The 17,521-nt window shown below is 48.2% G+C and overlaps 1 protein-coding gene across 7 annotated transcripts in view; it reads left to right on the forward strand.

Annotated features, from left to right (window-relative positions):
- Positions 1-17,521, forward strand: part of ASTN2 (astrotactin 2) — a 900,155-nt gene that overhangs the window by 107,907 nt on the left and 774,727 nt on the right. For 3 of the 7 annotated variants that reach the window (XM_036238507.1, XM_036238508.1, XM_036238509.1), the window contains exon 1: positions 7,389-7,851. The exons of 3 other annotated variants lie outside the window; for them this stretch is intronic. In XM_036238507.1, coding sequence (XP_036094400.1) covers positions 7,389-7,851 — 463 coding nt within the window. Of the gene's footprint in view, positions 1-7,388; positions 7,852-8,256; positions 9,922-17,521 lie in introns of those variants that run through there. One more of the 7 variants, XM_036238515.1, reaches the window with a different exon arrangement.

Raw genomic sequence — 17,521 nt, forward strand, 5'->3', positions numbered from 1 at the left:
AACATTCATTCATTCATTCATTCATTCATTCAATAATCATTGATGACTTAACACATGCTAGTCAGCAGGGAACAAGATTAACAGGATTTCTGCCCCCATGGAGACTGTAATTAGTGTTATATTAAATAACACTCATGCAAAGTGGTGGTCATCATCCCTGTTGCAGAAATATGGAAACTCTTAACCCTTATGATATGGTCTTCTTGGAGGAGGTCGTCAAGCAGTCATGACCACTGGTTGACCTGCAAGTTGGACCCTGACAATCAGAGGCTCCTTCCCCCCCCCTCCTGCCCTTGAAATATACATTCCACCCACCCTTCCCATAGCTTGAACTTTTTCAAGGATGCAACCTTGAGAGAATAATGTGTTGTTGATACCATCTGGGCATATACGTGACTGAACCCTGCTAAAATCTCTATAGAAACTCTTAAGAGTCTGATGAGCAGACACTGAGATCTACTCATCTTGTGGTTGCCTAAGAAAAGCCTCAGAAGTAAGTTCCCTTGATTGTTTGTTAAACCTTCCACCTACCAACCTAGAGCAGTCCACCTCTTTCTTTGTCTCTCCTTTCCCTCTGTGTTTAGGAACTTGTTTTGAATTTCTACTCAAAGAAACAATAATGACTTTATTACATGTAGGTTTCCTAGCAAAATGCAGGTCATACGTTTTCTATGTGTTCCCAAGTCCTCCCGTGGAAAGCAGGGATGAAAAACCCCAACCTCACAGGTGGTGGTTAGAATTAAATAAGAAAATGTGTTTTGTATCTAATTCATAGTAGGCATCCAGGAAATGTTGCAAAAATAGTCACTCTATGCTGACATCACCTTCACCACTTCAAAATATAATAATACAAACAATGTGATGCAGAAATGAAAATGACCTAGTACTCTATAACAGAGAATAAAGCTTACACTTTTTTATTAGTAATATATATTCTAATGCACCAGGTTAGCAGTTCAGCTGGAATAAATACAGAGCAGATACTGCAAGGCTTTTTTTTTAAAAAAACAAACAAACAAACAAAGAAAAAACAACAAAAAACTAAAGCAGGGTCTCAGAGAGAAAAGATTCCAAACAGGGAGAGCTAATGGGACTCCGAAAGAGGATCTTGAAAACACATTAGTATTTCCAAAGGAACATCACCCACTAATATGTGTTAATGAAGGAAGATAAGTGTAACAAAGTGGGAAGAAAACAGGAATAGGTCAAATGATTAAGTAGGCAAAGAAGTACAGAGATTTGGGCACAAGCAAATGAATGATGGGGATGAATTAAAGATGAGTGGACTTGAAAGAGAAATGCAAAAGAATGAATGAGGAAAGAGGGAGACTTTCGAGGCGCGTGGGGAGGATTTTGACTGGATGATATAAAAAGGATATGAAATGACTAGAGTATATCACTGAACAAGAAAGGGTTGATTTAGAGGACCCGGGACAGGGAGTGTGGGAGGTAGTGAGAGGTATGAGCTGGAGAAGAAAGATAATAAATTTGAGAATTGTTAAGGGAAAGAGTCAGAAAAGTACTGAGTTGAAGCAGAAATCAGTCAAACAGATGCAAGTACAAATGAAGAAAGACAATGGTGATTAAAATATTCTTTCATTTTTTACGATGGAGAAGTTAGAGACAATAGTAAAAGTTTGCCCTAAATGAGATATAGTGGAATTGATCTGAAAAGGAAAATGAGCAATGGAGAGATGAAAGCAGAGAGACAGAGAGGTCACAGAAGGACCAAATAAATAGACGTTTGGAGGTAGAATCAAGCTCCTGTACTGAGGACTGACTATGTGTCAGGAAGCACTGGGTGCTGCCTTTTATATCTGCTGGTTCATTCACCCTTCCTATTACCCCATTATAGAAAAAGAAATTAAGGTTCAGAGAGGTCGTGAATCATTAAAAATTATTCAACCAGGAAGTGACAGAGAAAATAATTTGAACTTACATCAAAGAGAGGCTTCTGAGTCAAAGAGACAGATAGCAGTAATAAGTATATTTACAGTGATCTATTTTGGATACATCAACAATAAAATGAAAAGCTTCAAGACTGACCTTAATTTTGTAATTGATCCTATACCAGCCGATGGAGCGCCGCACGGGTCAAGATGCTGAGGGATTGACAGAAAGAACTAAGACGAGTATCTGGGGGAAGGTGGCTGAAGGGAGGGAATGGGAACAATATGCCAGATGATGAACGGAGTCACCGTGTTGCGGGGATCCAGGCAGGATTAAAAGGATGACGTGAATTACAGAGAGGGCAGCGATTGAAGAGAGAGAAAACAAATGGGGATTTGTGGGTGTGAAGAGGATTGATGGGAGATTGAGCTCAGATAGAGTAGAGATGAAGCAAGGGATAGCAAAGCTCTCCTCTTGAATTAGAGTTTGTGTTCTAGCCATCATCTTGAGGCTTAAAGAAGAAAGACTGTTAAAAAAAAATAATTACTTGAATCACAGGTAGGTCTGAAAGGGAGAAAAGAAGAAAGGGAGGAAGGAAGGAGGGAAAGGAAAGAGGGACAAACAGATGGACAGAGGAGGCAGGATAATGCACTCATTGCAGAAAGCCAAAAGGATGGCTAGTTTTCTTCATTGCAGAATTATGGCCAGTGCCTACCACAGTATCTTTCTTAGTGTAAAATGATCAATAAATATATCATTATTCATTGACGAAATACTTATGTTGTGTCCGTACCCTATGGCAGTCACCCTGCTAGTTCATATGAACATGGTGGTAACCAAGACACAGGTGTTCTTTGATCTCTTGGAGTTCCCAGCCTAGTGGGGCAGACACATCACAAAGATACAGTGATAAATGGACAAGTATTAAAATACATAAGGTGTGCAAGTAAAAAATCTAGAAAGAGATATGAAAGGACATAACGGGGAAGATAGAGGCTAGTTTAAACTGGGCGGTTAGCTAAGACTTGTGGGAATGTAACAGGTAGCAAGGTGGAGTCTGGAGGAAGCTCCACCCAGGCAGAAGGAAGAGCCTGTGGGAAACCACTGGGGCAACGAGAGCTCGAAACATTCAGGAATGGAAAAGAGATGTATGGCTAGAAGAGAGTAGCAGTGGCGAGGGTCTCATTACATGGGGCTGGATTGGAAAATGAGGAGTAAGAAACCGTAAAATGTTGGGATTCACTTACTGCAATAATGAGAAAGTAACGTGGCTATCCATTTTCATATATGTGATCACACGTAACTCCCATAATGATCCTAAAAAGCAAGTAGTTCGTTCCCTATTTCACAAATGAGGAAATGAAAGTAGGGGTCTTCCTAAGTGAGTTGACCTAGTAGGTAAATAGCAAAGACGATATCTAAACCAAAGCCTGTCAGCGTCCCTGATCCCTACTTTTCCAACTACATTAGACTGCCTCAGTCAGGTGGCATGAATACAGACTTTTAAGAAAACAGAATAGAGTATGAAGGAAGTGTGTGAGTGAAAGAAAAAAAAAAGTTGCAAAACTCCCTAGAAAGACATGAAATGTGAACGATGAAGCAAGAGAAAGCTTTTGCTGGGAGGACTGGGATGGAGTTAGAAACAATAAAAAAGAATTTCAGATCAGTGGAGTCAGAGATGGGGGTACCAGGAGACCCTAGAGAGGAATAAATTATATCAATAGTGAAATATGACTAATTAAATCGGTAATGGCATGTGGCTGAGTGAAGAGGAAAGAAGAAAGAGAGAAGCTGACAGGGGACGATGGTGCCGCTGGCCACACGACAAGACAGTCTGAACAGGGAAGTCCCAGTGTACTGGGAACAGGCGGGGAAGGGTCGGTGCGGGGAGGTAGCATGCTGTGGCAGACAGAGCCCGGATTTTGGAGTCAGGCAGACTTGTGTTCCGCCATTTGATAAGAACATAATCAAAGTCAAGTATGTTTCTTAGCTTCCCCGAACCTCAAATTCCACATCTATCAAATGGGGATAGCAAGCCTTACTCCAGCTGTTGCTGGGACTATGCATCTCACTGGCAGTTATAAATTATTGAGTACCTACTATGTTAAGCACTTTGCATAATTATTTCTGAAACCTCACTGCTACCGGAAGGCAGAAATTATTATCATTCATTTATATACTATATAAAATTCCGAAGTAGCAAAATATGTGTTCACAAATGGGAATTATTTTCCTGTGGTCATTCCGGATTGAACAATAGATAAAGTCAGTTCTCCTTGAAATGATCAGCAAATTTCGTGCCTGCCTCTTTCGTCTTGCCTTCAATCACTCCATCTCCCCTTCATTGAACTTCCTCTACTTCTCTTTGCTCTCTCTGCCCTCCATTTGCCCCACATTCTTCATTTCCAGGAAGTGTCTTAGTTGCAAGTAACAGATACCAATTATGGATAATTTAAGCAGAAATAGAATTCAGTAAAGTGATATCAGATTACTTAGAATCTCTGGGAGGGCATAGGATCTGGGCTTAGAGTCTATAGAGTCAAGAGCACCACTCCAAACCACAGCAGAGAACTGGCTGGTGGAAATGTTATTGTTGCAGCTACAACCCGGCATAAATAGGGCAATTCACATTCTTGATACCAGTGACACTGGGCTCTGAGCAGGGCTGTTAGAATCGTGTTCACTAGCAATGAAACTTGGCTATAACTGCCCCCAACGATTGCCACTTTAGTTCCCCTAGTGGATGCTGTCTAATTCCAGCTTCCTTCCCAGAATCTGGGGTGGGGAAATCTGATTGGTAAATTCTAAGTCACATGCCCAAATCTTAGCTGCAGTGGAGACTGTGAAAGTGTCTGGAAATTTTAGCTTTTTCATGGGAGGAGGAAAATGAAGCACCCTCTGATGTAGGAAGGGGATTCATTCAGATGCTGAGCAGTTGAAACGAATTCCAAGTGCCAGCTGAACCTGGAATGTCCACCCCCATGTTACTAGTTCATGGCCGAACTCCAATGCCACCTCCTCTGGGAAGCTTTCTTTGATTTCTTCAAGCATAAGTTTCAAAGCATCTCAGAAAAGAAATGCATATTTGTCTGTCTGCCTGCTTGCCTGCCTGGTATCTGAGATATTTCTGTGCTTGTCTCTCCTCACACACCTCCCCCTCCCATCATTATAAGTTCTCCAAGGGCAGGAGCTATGTTCGTCCATCTCTGCATCCCTACATAGTGCCTGGTAGGAGCCCTGGATATATTTGGTGGTGAATGAATGAATGAAAGGGTTGGTTGCATTCGACAGGCCTTTGTATCAGAGGTCCATGAAGGACTTGCACAGACTCTGCCTTACATAAGGGAGCCTTTTTTTCCTGGTGTGCACTTCTATAAATGGACTATGTCAGCATATTTGAAGAAAGGGGCATAGAGAATCAGAAAGCCCCATTGCAGAGGATAGTGGCGGATTGTAAGGGTACAAAGGAGAGACTGAGGAAGACAGGGTGACATATTTTGGAGGAGTAAATGAACTGAAGCAGGCATCAGAGAGGCAGGAGATGATTTAGAATCAGAGGACTTGAAAGGCCAGATCTCCCCCACCTCCTCCATTTCACAGATTAGTAAACCGAGACAGGAGAGACATACCTTACAAACCTGAGTGTCAAAACAGACTCAAATGTGCTCCTGCCGATGGGCCTTTCCCATCTTTGATAGGTAGGCTTTTCCAAGGTCACTGAGGACAATGTAATTTACTGGAAAACAGCCAAGGCTTTGAAGCCTGAAGTTCAAATCTCAGCTCTTTTGCTCATTAGTTGTGTGACCTTGGGAAGTCCCTTCACCTCGTTGACCTCCTCATCTAAGTTTTCTCATCAGAAAAATGGGAATCATAATATCCACCTCATTTGGATTATAACCGTGTATAAGAGGTAACATATATACATGTCTAGCATTTGGAGACTACTTTGGAAACCTTAAGTCCAAGGTCACAAAACAGTTTTTGATGTTTCCATTTCAATGTTCTGCCTTTATCCAAAATCATAAAAAAAAAAGTAAATAAAATGTGTTGGGAGAGGGAAAAAGGCAATTTATGTGAGGTTTAAAGATAGAAAAGGGAAAAGAGGTAGAAGAAGGAAGCGCTAAGGAGAAGTTAATGCAGAGACCACACAAAAGGTGCAGGTAGGCAAGCAATGTGGAGAGATGGGAAATGGCTTACAAATTACAGGGAGGAAAGATTTATAAGATTAAAGTCAAGATGAAGAAGAAAGAAATGAGTGGAGAGATGAAATAAAACAGAGAGAGGAAAGATGAAGAAAAGTAGGGGATTGGAGAAGGGGGCCGCTTGAGCATTGGATCCCTGAAAACGTAATGGTTCCCTGGAGGACCCCAGGTTTGTCGGTCACAGCCAGAATTCCGCTGAAGGCCAAAGGCAGTCATATGTCTGAGCACCTAGGTTTACAGCTCAACTTGACTCTAGAAGGACTTGGGGCACAGAATTGGTGTACGGATTCCTCCTCTGGGAACGGGGCAGAGGCTGTAGGAGCCAGAGGGAGCCCCAGGCAGACAGAGTACTAGGTCTATCTCTCACCCTTTTCAGGAATTTCACACAGAGAGCAGAAGCAGCCAAGTAGAGCGGCTCCAAGCTAGGAGTAGGGATCCAAAATAAAAGCGCTGAGTGGGCTGGGTTGCAGGGAGGCAGCGAGCGGGCCAGAGCCTCCTGGCCGAGGCAGTTTGGGAGGGTGGGGTTTAGAGGGTGGACTTCGACCCCTTGATCCATTATCTGTTAGCGCAACCGCGGAGGCCTTGGAGCTGGGAGGAGAGAGGGGGGTTCCAGTGGTGGCAGAATGACTGCATGAGTTGTTGGCAAGTGGGCAGGGCCGGGCTCTGAAGCCACAAGGACTCATTTCAGGGTCTAGAAAAGGACACACGACTTGTTATTGGGCTTGAGGGGAGACGAAGTTAAGTCTTGGCCATTTGGAAGCGCCCTTTTACCCTCGAGAAGGCGGGGCCTGGAGCAGTGCTGGGCTAAGGCGCACCCCCAGGTGCAGCTTCTGGGTTGAGCTAGGAGTACCGCGAAGGTGAAGGTGGGCTAGCGGGATTGCGCTAGGGAAATTAGGGGAGGCATATAAGGGGGTCCCCTAAGTCTTAGGGATTTGGAGAGGGGTGGCGTGGCTAAAGAACATTGTGAGAGTGGCATTGGGGGATCCTGGGAAAGGAGAGGGGGCGACTGGGATTTGCACGAGGCCGGGCGGAGCCTCCGAAAAGCTCGGGGTCTGCGGGGGGAGCCAGAGGAGGGCCGGGCGGCGGGCCCGGGAGGCGGCGCGGGGGGGCGGTCCGGGGCCGAACGGGAGGCGGAGCCGGGAGCTGGGGGCTGCTGGCGAGCGGCTCCCACGGCTCCTCAGCTTCGGCGTCCTGGTTCGCCTCGGCGTTCGCGCCGCCGCTGCCGCTGCCGCTGCCGCTTCTTCCTCCTCCTCCGCCGCCGCGGCCGCGGCTCGCAGCACCGCAGCCCCTCCCGCCATGGCTGCCGCCGGCGCCCGGCGCAACCCCGGCCCCAGCTCGGGGCTCTGGGGGCGGCTGAGGCTCGGCTTCCACCCGGCGCCGCCGCCGCCACCGCTGCTGCTCTTCCTGCTCCTGCTGCCGCCGCCGCCGCTGCTGGCCGGCGCCACTGCCGCCGCCTCGCGGGAGCCCGACAGCCCCTGCCGGCTCAAGACCGTCACGGTGTCCACGCTGCCCGCCCTGCGGGAGAGCGACATCGGCTGGAGCGGCGCCCGCGCCGGGGCCGGGACCGGGACCGGGACCGCGACCGCGACCGGGGCGGGAGCCGCCGCCGCCGCCGCCGCCGCCGCGTCCCCCGGCTCCGCCGGCTCCGCGGGCGCCACGGCCGAGTCGCGCCTCCTGCTCTTTGTGCGTAACGAGCTTCCGGGGCGCATCGCGGTGCAGGACGACCTGGACAACACCGAGCTGCCCTTCTTCACTCTGGGTAAGGCTGGGCACCGGCACAGGCGAGAACCCAAGGAACCCTGAGCCCCTAAGTGAAGCCGGACGGGTGGGGGCGCCCTGGGCATCCCAGCCCCGGAGTGCCCCGAGCGGATTGGGAGAGGGCAGCTGAGGGGCCCAGAGGGCGTACAGGTGGTTGGAAAGGACTGTGGGTTAGGAGGTCCCGGAGAGCGCGTGGCGGGAGCCCGGGGGCGTGCCAAGCCTTCTGCAGCGGGGACCTGCCCCTCAGTCGCTTAGTCCAGACGTTGACCTTTGCGGCTGGCGGTCCCCGACGCCCGAGACCCCAGGTCGCGGAGTGGGCTCCAGCTAGGGGCGGGGGAGGGCTTCGCCCCCGAAGCCAGGTGCAGGTTCAGCTGTTCGCCGCTCCGCGCGGCAGGGTCACTGCCGCCCGGTTACCGCCCCGTCGCGCTCGCGTCGGAGTTGCCGGCTCTGCTTTTCTGGGTAGATACGCGCGAGAATCGGAGCGGAGAAACTCCGCGTAGACTCACCCGCCCGCATAAACTCGGTTTCTGCACGGGTTGAGTGACCTTGGCCAAGTCACTTCCTCTTTCTGGGCCTCCGCTTTGGCCGTGTCTGGAATGGAGTAGGGGAGGACTGAGTGATTTCCGAGGTCTTAGCTTGGATTCTGAGCCCGAGGTCTCCACTTTGGGATCCTCGGATTCTGCCCCCACCCCAGTAGTCGCATTCGCCTTTCTATCCCTCTCCCAGCGGGGAGCAGGTTTGTCTTTGCATCTCAGTCACTGGGCTAGTAATAATAACTTAAGGCAAGAAAACGGAAGGGGAGAGGGTAACGTGGTGGTAGGGCTAGGGGTGGGGGCTCAAACCGGAAAGTTAACCAGAAAGTTCGCCAGCAGCTTGCTGCCTGCTGGTTCCCAGCGCGAACCCGGGAGGAGTCGGCCCTTCAGAGGAGCTGCGGAAAGCGCGGCTGATTTCCCACCCGGGTAATTGATAGCTTAATTATCTCGGAGAGCGTTGACAAAAATGTTGTTCCCCCTTAGCTCTCCCGCGCTCGCGAATCACTCGCTCTCCCCATCTCCTCTTGGGGGCGCGGGGCGCGATTGGTTGTCGGGAGTCTGGTCAACAACCGTGCCTGGAAGGCGCGGGGGCCTCTCCGGGAGGCTCCCGAGCTCATCGTCCGCGGCTCCTCGCCTTCTCGGATCCGGCTCAGCTCTGGCATCGGGGAGGCCATGGGCCTTCGCGGTCAGCGCCTTCAGAATCCCGGCTTCTTGAACCTCTGAGGTTAACCCTTTGCTCGCCTGAGAAACCCAAAAGAGTAATCAGTGGATTATACTCTCTCTTGGAAGCCGTAACATTTTTTTTTTTCTTGTGAAGACCCTCCATCCCTCCTCCCTTTCCTTTCATGCTGGCTGCCTCTGGAGATCTGAGCGAGTGCCAGACCCTCTCGGGTTTCTGGCCCTTGGGCTCTCCCCAGCTGGCTGTAACCCGAGCATGCCGAGTTTTCCGCGCCGCAAGGCGGGAGAGCGCCTTGCAGGTTCCCAGGGGACTTCCCGCGGCGGCGCGTCTGGCGTGCGACACACACACTCAAGAATACACAACACGCAAGCGGACACACATACACACACGTGCACCTGTGGGGCCGCCCATTTCCAAGGAAGGGGACGAGGGTGGAGATGGGGTCGGGTTCCTTACGGTGCGCCCGGGCTAACGCCTACTGCCTCCTGCATTAGCAGGATCCTTGGGGAAACACAGAAGGTCTATCTTTGACACACTTCCAATCCCAGCCGTCTCCCTCCACCCTCCCGATCTCTACTCTGGGGTGCCCAGAGGTCAAGAGTGAGAATCCCCCTAAATGACCGGTCAAATGAGGCGCAGGGGCAGGGGAAGCCGACGTTCTTGGATATAGTGTTCTTAGATTATTTAGAAGTGAGGACCCCAGAGCATTTCAGTTCCTGGAGCTGGCAATCTCTGCCTTTTTAAACTTTGTCTTTCAAGAGGGAATGTGTTTCGCTGAGCCACTGAGCCACTGAGCCGCTGAGCAGGGCCAGCTGAGAGAGATGAGTGAGGAGCTGGAGTAACCCTTCCTCCACGATAGGTGAGTGAGTTAGCTCCAGAGTCTCCTGGCACCATTCATTTGGAACCTTTTACCTTCTGTGATATGTGAGGGGCTGAGCCCGGTGGCCGGGGTCAGGGACGGCCTGCTGTGGCGTGGTGGGGTGCTGTACTCCTTGGCAGCTCTGCGCCCTTGTGGATGCGTGTAGGGAATTGGGTTCCCACCTTCCTCTCCTCCCCGCAGCACCCTGGACTGGCAGCTCAAGCACTCCCCCCGGGATTTGGCTAGCGAGGTAGTCACCAGATGGCCTAGTACAGCAGGAGCTGTGTAGGGAGACGTGGGCTTTTTATTTGTGTTGGTCTCCCACTGTTTGCATGTAAACACGGAGTGCACAGTGAGCTCCAGGAGGGCCAGGCTGGTGGAAATGAGGCCCGCTGCTCGTCGGGGGTTACTCTCAGTCGTTCATAGCCACGTCTTTCTTTCCCAGGGTCCCGAAGCAGCACCATCCCATCGTCCCAGCCCCAGAGCTTATAAATACCCTTTGTTAAAGGCCGAGTATTTGTGTCTGGTGGGTTGGGTACTCTGAGTCTTTTATTACTAACTCTCCAGTTTAAGGGCTTTGGAGATGGCCCATGTCACATCTGGGCATGCAAAGTCAGTAAATGCCAACTCCTGCCAATAGTGGGGTGCATGAGCCACCGCTAGGGGGTGATGGTGTCTGCCAAAGGCCTCAGGCCATGGTTTGGGTTGTGGGACTGGTGGTGTTGGTGGTAAAATGTCTCTGACGTTAAAGGGGATGATTGAACAAATAAAAGGTGGAATTCCCATTTCACCCTAAGTCCAACTAGGAGAAACTCAAGGTAGTTTTTTTTTACACACTGCCTACCCTCCTCTTTCACCAAAGTCATCTACATACCTGGCCCTACCTCACTCCATTCTGCTTCTCTTATTCGAGTGATTGGCTATGTTATGGGTCATGGCAGACTTAAATGGCTTTTCCTCAAGTCTCTTCCTCTTCATATTTCTATTCTTCCCATCGTGTTCCAGCCTGCTTTATGTAGATGCAAGTTTCTCTTAGAGAGGAGAGATCCCTTAAGTTTCTGTGCCTGGGCTTCTTCTTTAGAATCTGACTAAAAGTCAATGGCATTGGCAAAGTGAATCTCCCTGAAAGTGATCAAGGAATAGCAAATAGTTATTGAATCCTTAATGTGGTACTCAGAGCTTTACTCTCGCTTTTTATTGTCAATTCACATAAAACGTATGTAGTGGGCACTGCTGTTATTGCCATTTTACAGGTTGGGAAGCATTCACAGAGAGGTCAGGTACCTAATCCAAGGTCAGGCTATGAATATATATAGCCTGGAACGGGAATCTCAGTCTATCATACACCTACATTCTAGGTAATTGCTAACTAGCCATCCTGAGCCAAATATACATTGAGGGGCTCGTTAGACATGCGTACAGGGCATGGGGCTGGGCTCTAGAAAGAAATATAACAGTCATCAACATGACAAGAACATTTCTCTAAAGAAACTTCAGCTCCATGGCTGAGCTGAAATAGGAGAGTTTGAATGTGAGGCATGAGTTAAATGACCTCCAGTGACCCTGCCAGCTCAAAGTTCTATGACTCATGGGCTGTCAAAGGGCATTGTATTTACTGGTGCCAATGAGTGATGGAGACGACACATTCAGTGACCTCAGGGAGGGGAGACATCTCTATAGACTGGGAGAAGGCTGAGGATACTTCCTGGACGGGAAAAAAAAAGAAAAAACCTCGAGCTAGGCCTAGGGATAATACACTGGATAATACACTGCTACAGCTTGGGAACGCAAAGTCGATTAAAATCCGAAATCTCAGCTTTGGCTTACAGTGACCTTGAACAAGTCATCTATCCCCCAGAGCTTCAGTTCTTTGCACTATGATATGAGTGGGTGGATGAGCCCTAAAATAATCCTTGGGTGTAAAGCTTCTGTGAACTTGAAATGCCCTGACCCGCTCTGTCACTCTGACTAGCTCCTCTTGCTTCTCACTGGCTCCTTTCCTTTGCTGGTAACACGGGGGTGTTGGGAACGACTGATTGAAAAGAAAGCGCTTGAACAGGAGCAACTGCCAGTGCAGGGCTTCTGAGGTGAACTTGCGCATCACTCAGTCCTCATCTGCCCCCAGGCAGCCCTGGAGTATGCTCGTGGATTTAACTTTCATGTCTTCAGGTAGGGCAATGATATCCTTCTTCCTGTGCTTGATAGTGGCCAGGCTGGACTGTTTACCATTAGCCTTGATGGGTCGAAAGGGGGAAAAAGACATAAAATTGAGTCGCCCTTCATTGTCAAAATTTCTTATTAATTTGCCTTGACATGTAAATCACACAGGTGAGGCATGTGTCCTGTATTTGGGAAGGGCATGTGCAGAAGGGAAAACCATCCAGCAATATGTCTTTAAATGCACCTGCAAGAGTAGATCTGGCAGTGTCCTGAAGATCTGTCCCAAAAGAATGTTCTTTGCAGGAAGCCGACTGGCCTGCGTGGAAGAGAAAGACACAGTCTGAAATACCAACTTGGCCAGGTCTGCAACAATTCCTTAAAATATAGACAGAAATAAATACCAAAAGAGAAAAGCCTCTGGAAGGAGCGAGGGACAGGAACCAGGTCAGAAGGGGTGTTAGAAGCAGGGGGTCTTGCCTGAGAAGGCCACAAAAGGCTGGATGAGTTTCCTTCAGATGTCAAAAGGGACTGAGGAATGTGCTTTTTTTTTTTCTACCTGTTTCTAAGGAATGCTTAAAAGGTGCAGATACTAAGAGGATAGATAAGAGCTCCAACCCACAGGAGACTCTGTCCCAGGGAGCTAGCTGTCCAACAGCCCAGCATTCTGACCCCTAACGGCTGGTAGGATCCACGTAGTTGGAAGCTTTCAGACACTCTGCAGCTTTGGGCAGGCATTTGGAGAAAGGACCTAAGCCCTGGGAGACGGTGAGCCTCGCTGCCCTTTTTGGATTCTAGTTTGATTCTACAAATCGATAACAGTTATTAAGAAGGAGGAAGAACCGATGCAAATAGTACTAAGCTTGGTTTTCTGAAGGGATTTCTGACTACAGGATATTCTTTAAAATCAATACTCGTGTTTTTGCAGTGTATGTGCGTGCGTGTGCATGTGTGTGTATGTGTATGTGTATGAGAGAGAGAGAGAGATTGATTGATCGAAGGTGGGGTGGATAAGAGGGAGAATTTGATTATTTCGAACAAAGCTAGATTTAAAACAAAATGTATGTATGTTATTTCCTCATTTGGATGTCAGGCCCATTATCACTAACTTAAGTATTTGGGTATCACTGAAACATCGGGATCTTATCCTGTCTCGATGTTCCAGGCTTCTGGGACATTGTAGGTAAGGGTCCTGGGTGTGGGGGAGGGGCATTCATTGGTCTCTGATCTGAGTCTTTTTCCCCTTTCCACTCACTTCCCTCAACCCATCCTCCCCAGCCCTTTGCCAGCTCAAATCTAATGAAACCTATTTAATAGTCATGGCAGAGAGAGATGTATTGTCTGTCTCAGAAAGTATTCTGTTACCGAGAGGCTGGGGAGAGAGGAGGATCTGTTTCAGCTGTGTTAGAGAGGCTCACATTTGGTGAAGGCCAACCAGATTTGCTGTTTGAGGGGTCAGTGACACCAGCCAAATGCAGCACAGCTCTGCAAGCTTTGATGTGACCAGGAGCATGATGGTTTTCCTGAATGGGGCCCTCAGATAATAATATCCTTTTATAATTTTCATTTACGGCAGGCCCATCAATAATCTGACCAGGCCTCTGGCAGGCAAAGCCTCCTGCTTCTCACCCCTCTTCTTTCCTGTAAACCAGTCCTTGGCTGCCATAGGACAGTGTGAACACATGTGCTGGGGGAAGGGACAGTGACATTTTTGGGTGACATCATGAAAACTATTACTACAACCATCAACATTGAAGCACTCATAGATAGTATCACAGACCCTTGGGGTGCATCGAATCCACCCTTCATTTTACGTGGTAATACTGGGGCCCAGACAATGGGAGAAACCTACTTATGGACCAGCAGTTGAAACTTAAACCCGGCGGCCTTGAATCTCACTCCATGTTTCCTTCCATCGCAATGCCGAACCGCCAATACATGGCTCTGGGTTTTAACACATCTCTGTGTCTGCAATTCAGCTGAACATCATAAAACGCACCACTCTCTCCTCACCCTGAAAAAAGAAAAACATAAAAACAAAAGAAAAAAATGCAGAAACTGCAAAAAAATCTAAGGAGAAAAAGATCCCTAGGGAAACTGGATTCGTTCTCCTGCCTGAGTATCCAGCTGGTTGGCTCCAATCTCTCCTGAGAACCTGAGCTGATGGGTTTTGTTCCAGGGGAGGAGGAAGCCTCATTGCCTTTCACTAGCTGCCTTTGGGGGTGAGCAGAAGCAGCCTGCTGTTTTCCAGGAAAGGAAAGAAAGAGTCGGATTTAACCTTGAGGTGGAGGCGTATTACAGGGATGCTTCCCTTACAGAGCTGATACTTCCCTAAGTTCTCAGACTGACCAGCTAGTGGCAACAGAAGATTAACTATAGCAAGAGGTCTGCTTTTTCTTGTCTTCCAGCAGAGCATGCAGCCTTTCTGCCCTAGAAGGAGGCAGGCAGCCGTGCTTGGCAGGACTGGCTCTGTTCTCCACCGCTGGTACTCCCCTTCCACTCCCTCTTCACTGCTGTCTGTAGTTCTTTTGAGCAACGACCCCTGCTAAGATTTCCCTTTGGATTGGAGGTGGAGTGGTGGTGACTATACAGTGTAAGATTCAGGACTGAAATGTTTGTAGCTTCCTTGTTGGCACACTAGAACATGCAAGCAGTTCAGTCTGTGAGTCAGAAATTGACAAAGATGCCATAGGTTATAAACTCTTAAGGTTTTAACCATGAAGAGGAAACGTTTATCTGTCCCCATTGTCACGGCCCCTGGCAGGTCAGACTTCAACACTTCTCTCTACTAAGATTTCAACAGTTAACTCACTGGTCTGTTGGCCTGTAGTTTGATCCTCTCTTATCCATTGTCTGTGCTTGTAGACAGAGCGATTTCATTAAAAGTGTGAATATGATCATGGATATTTTCTCCTAAAGCACTTCACTGGTTCCCCATAGTTCTTAGTATGAAGTTCAAGCTCCTTATTGTGGTACAAGGTCCATGATCAGACTGTGCCCAGACTGTCCTATACTGAGAATCCTTCCTTCTTGTTTTATAACTTTGCCCTAACATGCCTGGGAAAATTCTTTCTTACCTTTCGAGACTGAACTCAAATATCAACTTACCTCCCCGAGTCTTTCCTGACCTCCTCATTCTGGAGTTGAACATTCTGGGCCTTGGTACCCACTGTCAATATAAAGATTCTCATAACTATGCTAGGCCCCGAAGAATTACTGAGCTTCTACAATGTGCTAGGCACTGTTCCAGATGTTTAGGATACACCAGAGAACAAAAGGCATTGATTCCTGCATTCAGAGAGCTCACATCCAGGAGAGAGGGGTGGGGGGAAGGGGAGAGGGGGGAGAGGGAGAGAGGGGAGAGAGAGAGAGAGAGAGAGAGAGAGAGATGGGGAAAGGACAGTAACAATAAACATTGTAAATAAGAAAATTACATAAAAAGCAAGAAGGTAATAAATTTTATGAAAAGAAGGCAAAAAATAACACAGGGACATTTTGGCAACGAGGAGATCAGTTTTAATATTATATAGAGTACAGGAGCTTGTTGAGAATGTAGGATAGGACCTAAGACAGGATAGGACCTAAGAGGTGATGAAGGTGGTTTCTAGGAGAAGAGCATTTCAGACAGAGAACCTTGGCAGCAAGCCCTGGAAGGGTTGAGCACACCTGGAAGGCTGGAGGGCCAGCAGGAAGGCCAGCACTGCCAGAGTGGAGTGAGTGAGGGGTGGGCAGGACAGGACAGGAGAGGAGAAAGGGAGTCTATGCAGATTGCTGTCTGGCTTGGGCTTTTACTCTGAATGAAATGGAGAGCCATGCAGGATTTTAAGAAAAAGAATGTCAATATCTGACTTATATTTCAGAGGAGTTACTCAGGCTGCTCTGTAAAGAAGCAAATATGGAAGCAGGAAAAGCTGTAAGGGTCTATTCAGGTGAGACGATAGTGGCTTGGAGTAGAATGAGAGCAGAACTTACGTGTTTCTTTGTCTTGTGCTCCTTGCTTATGGATCCGTGAGCAGAGAACATACCTCCTTCATCTCTCAGGCTGCAGTGACTCGCCCTGTGCTGGGCACACTCTCGTTGTTTAGGGCATCTTAGATTACTAGAACCCAGGGTTTGCCAGGTATCATCTCAGAATCTATACTGAGCAAAACCAGGTAGGTGTTGAAATTCCATTCAGCGGTTCAGGCTAAGCTAGAATACCACCACTTCTGAGCTCCTATAGCCATTTTCTCTACCCCCTCCTATCTCTTGATTATTCCGAGGTGTTTATCAGATGAATAATAGGATTACTCTGATTTGAAGAACAGCCCTTTCTTGAAAATCATAGACACCAGATAAGGGATTAGAATCTTTGCATTGTGGCAAACAGAGAGGCATTGAATATTTTGGGGGAGATGATACACCGTGGTTCTGGGATCATCCATTGTCATAAATGGTAAGAATTTAGGATGTTATCTAAATGATACCCTTTTCTACAAAGATGGAGAAATTGAGGTCTCCATAGCAAGTCAGTGGTGGAATAGGCATCAGATCCCAATCACTTGACCCTTATTCCAATATTTCCCTCTCGCCTTAGGGGAGGGCAGCCAGGCTACCTGGGAAAGGATGGGGGGAGCTGCTCTTCCGGACTTCATCATTCCAGCATGGCGTGGGCTATGAAAACCACACCTATTTATTGAGTGTTTACTGTGCCCCAGATGCTGTGCTGGTACACCTGTTATCTTACTTAGTCTTTTCCCCAATGCTGAAAAACAGATAGGATTTAGCTCATGCTATAGGTGAGCACCGAGCCTCAGAGGAGTCAAGGAACAGACCCAGGATCATACAGCTGTTATGCAGCTGAGCAGAGTCCACATTCAGGTCTGCCTGGTTCCAAGCCCTGGGCTCTTTCTGCCTCCCATGCTGCACAGAGCCAGGAATGTTCTCGAGTTTTCATCTCTTTGACAACCTCTTTTACTTCTTATCTCTCTCCGATTCTCATTACCAAGAAGTTGGAGACATTTCTCATATAGGAACTTCAGGTGTGACAGTCTCACAGGCCCGAGGGACTGAACACCTTATTTTTGTGCTGCCAGTAGCTGACTCAGCATCTCCCCAGGCCCTGTCGCTCTTGGCTCATTTGCCAAAAGAGCACTGGGACTTGCTTCATTTATTTCTAGAGGCCACTCATTATCCCAGGACGCCTCGACAAGTGGACTCCTGTGCTTCTGTGCCTTGATTCTCTTCCTCCTTTCTTTCCTCCTCTCTCTCCCTTCTTCCTTTTGCACATCCCTCTTCCTTCAATGCTTGGAAATTTCCCACCTTATGCTAGGCCTAGGAGTGTCGTCCTAGGAGACCTGTGATCTAGTCCTTCCAGGAACTAATAGAAGCTTTACATTTCCTTTCTGGAAGTCGTCAGGGTACCGGTCGTCTGAGATACAGCCCTGTTTGTACTTCTTTGTCA

Source organism: Rousettus aegyptiacus, unplaced genomic scaffold (assembly GCF_014176215.1).
Source record: "Rousettus aegyptiacus isolate mRouAeg1 unplaced genomic scaffold, mRouAeg1.p scaffold_m13_p_3, whole genome shotgun sequence".
In the NCBI taxonomy this organism is placed as follows: Eukaryota; Metazoa; Chordata; class Mammalia; order Chiroptera; family Pteropodidae; genus Rousettus; species Rousettus aegyptiacus.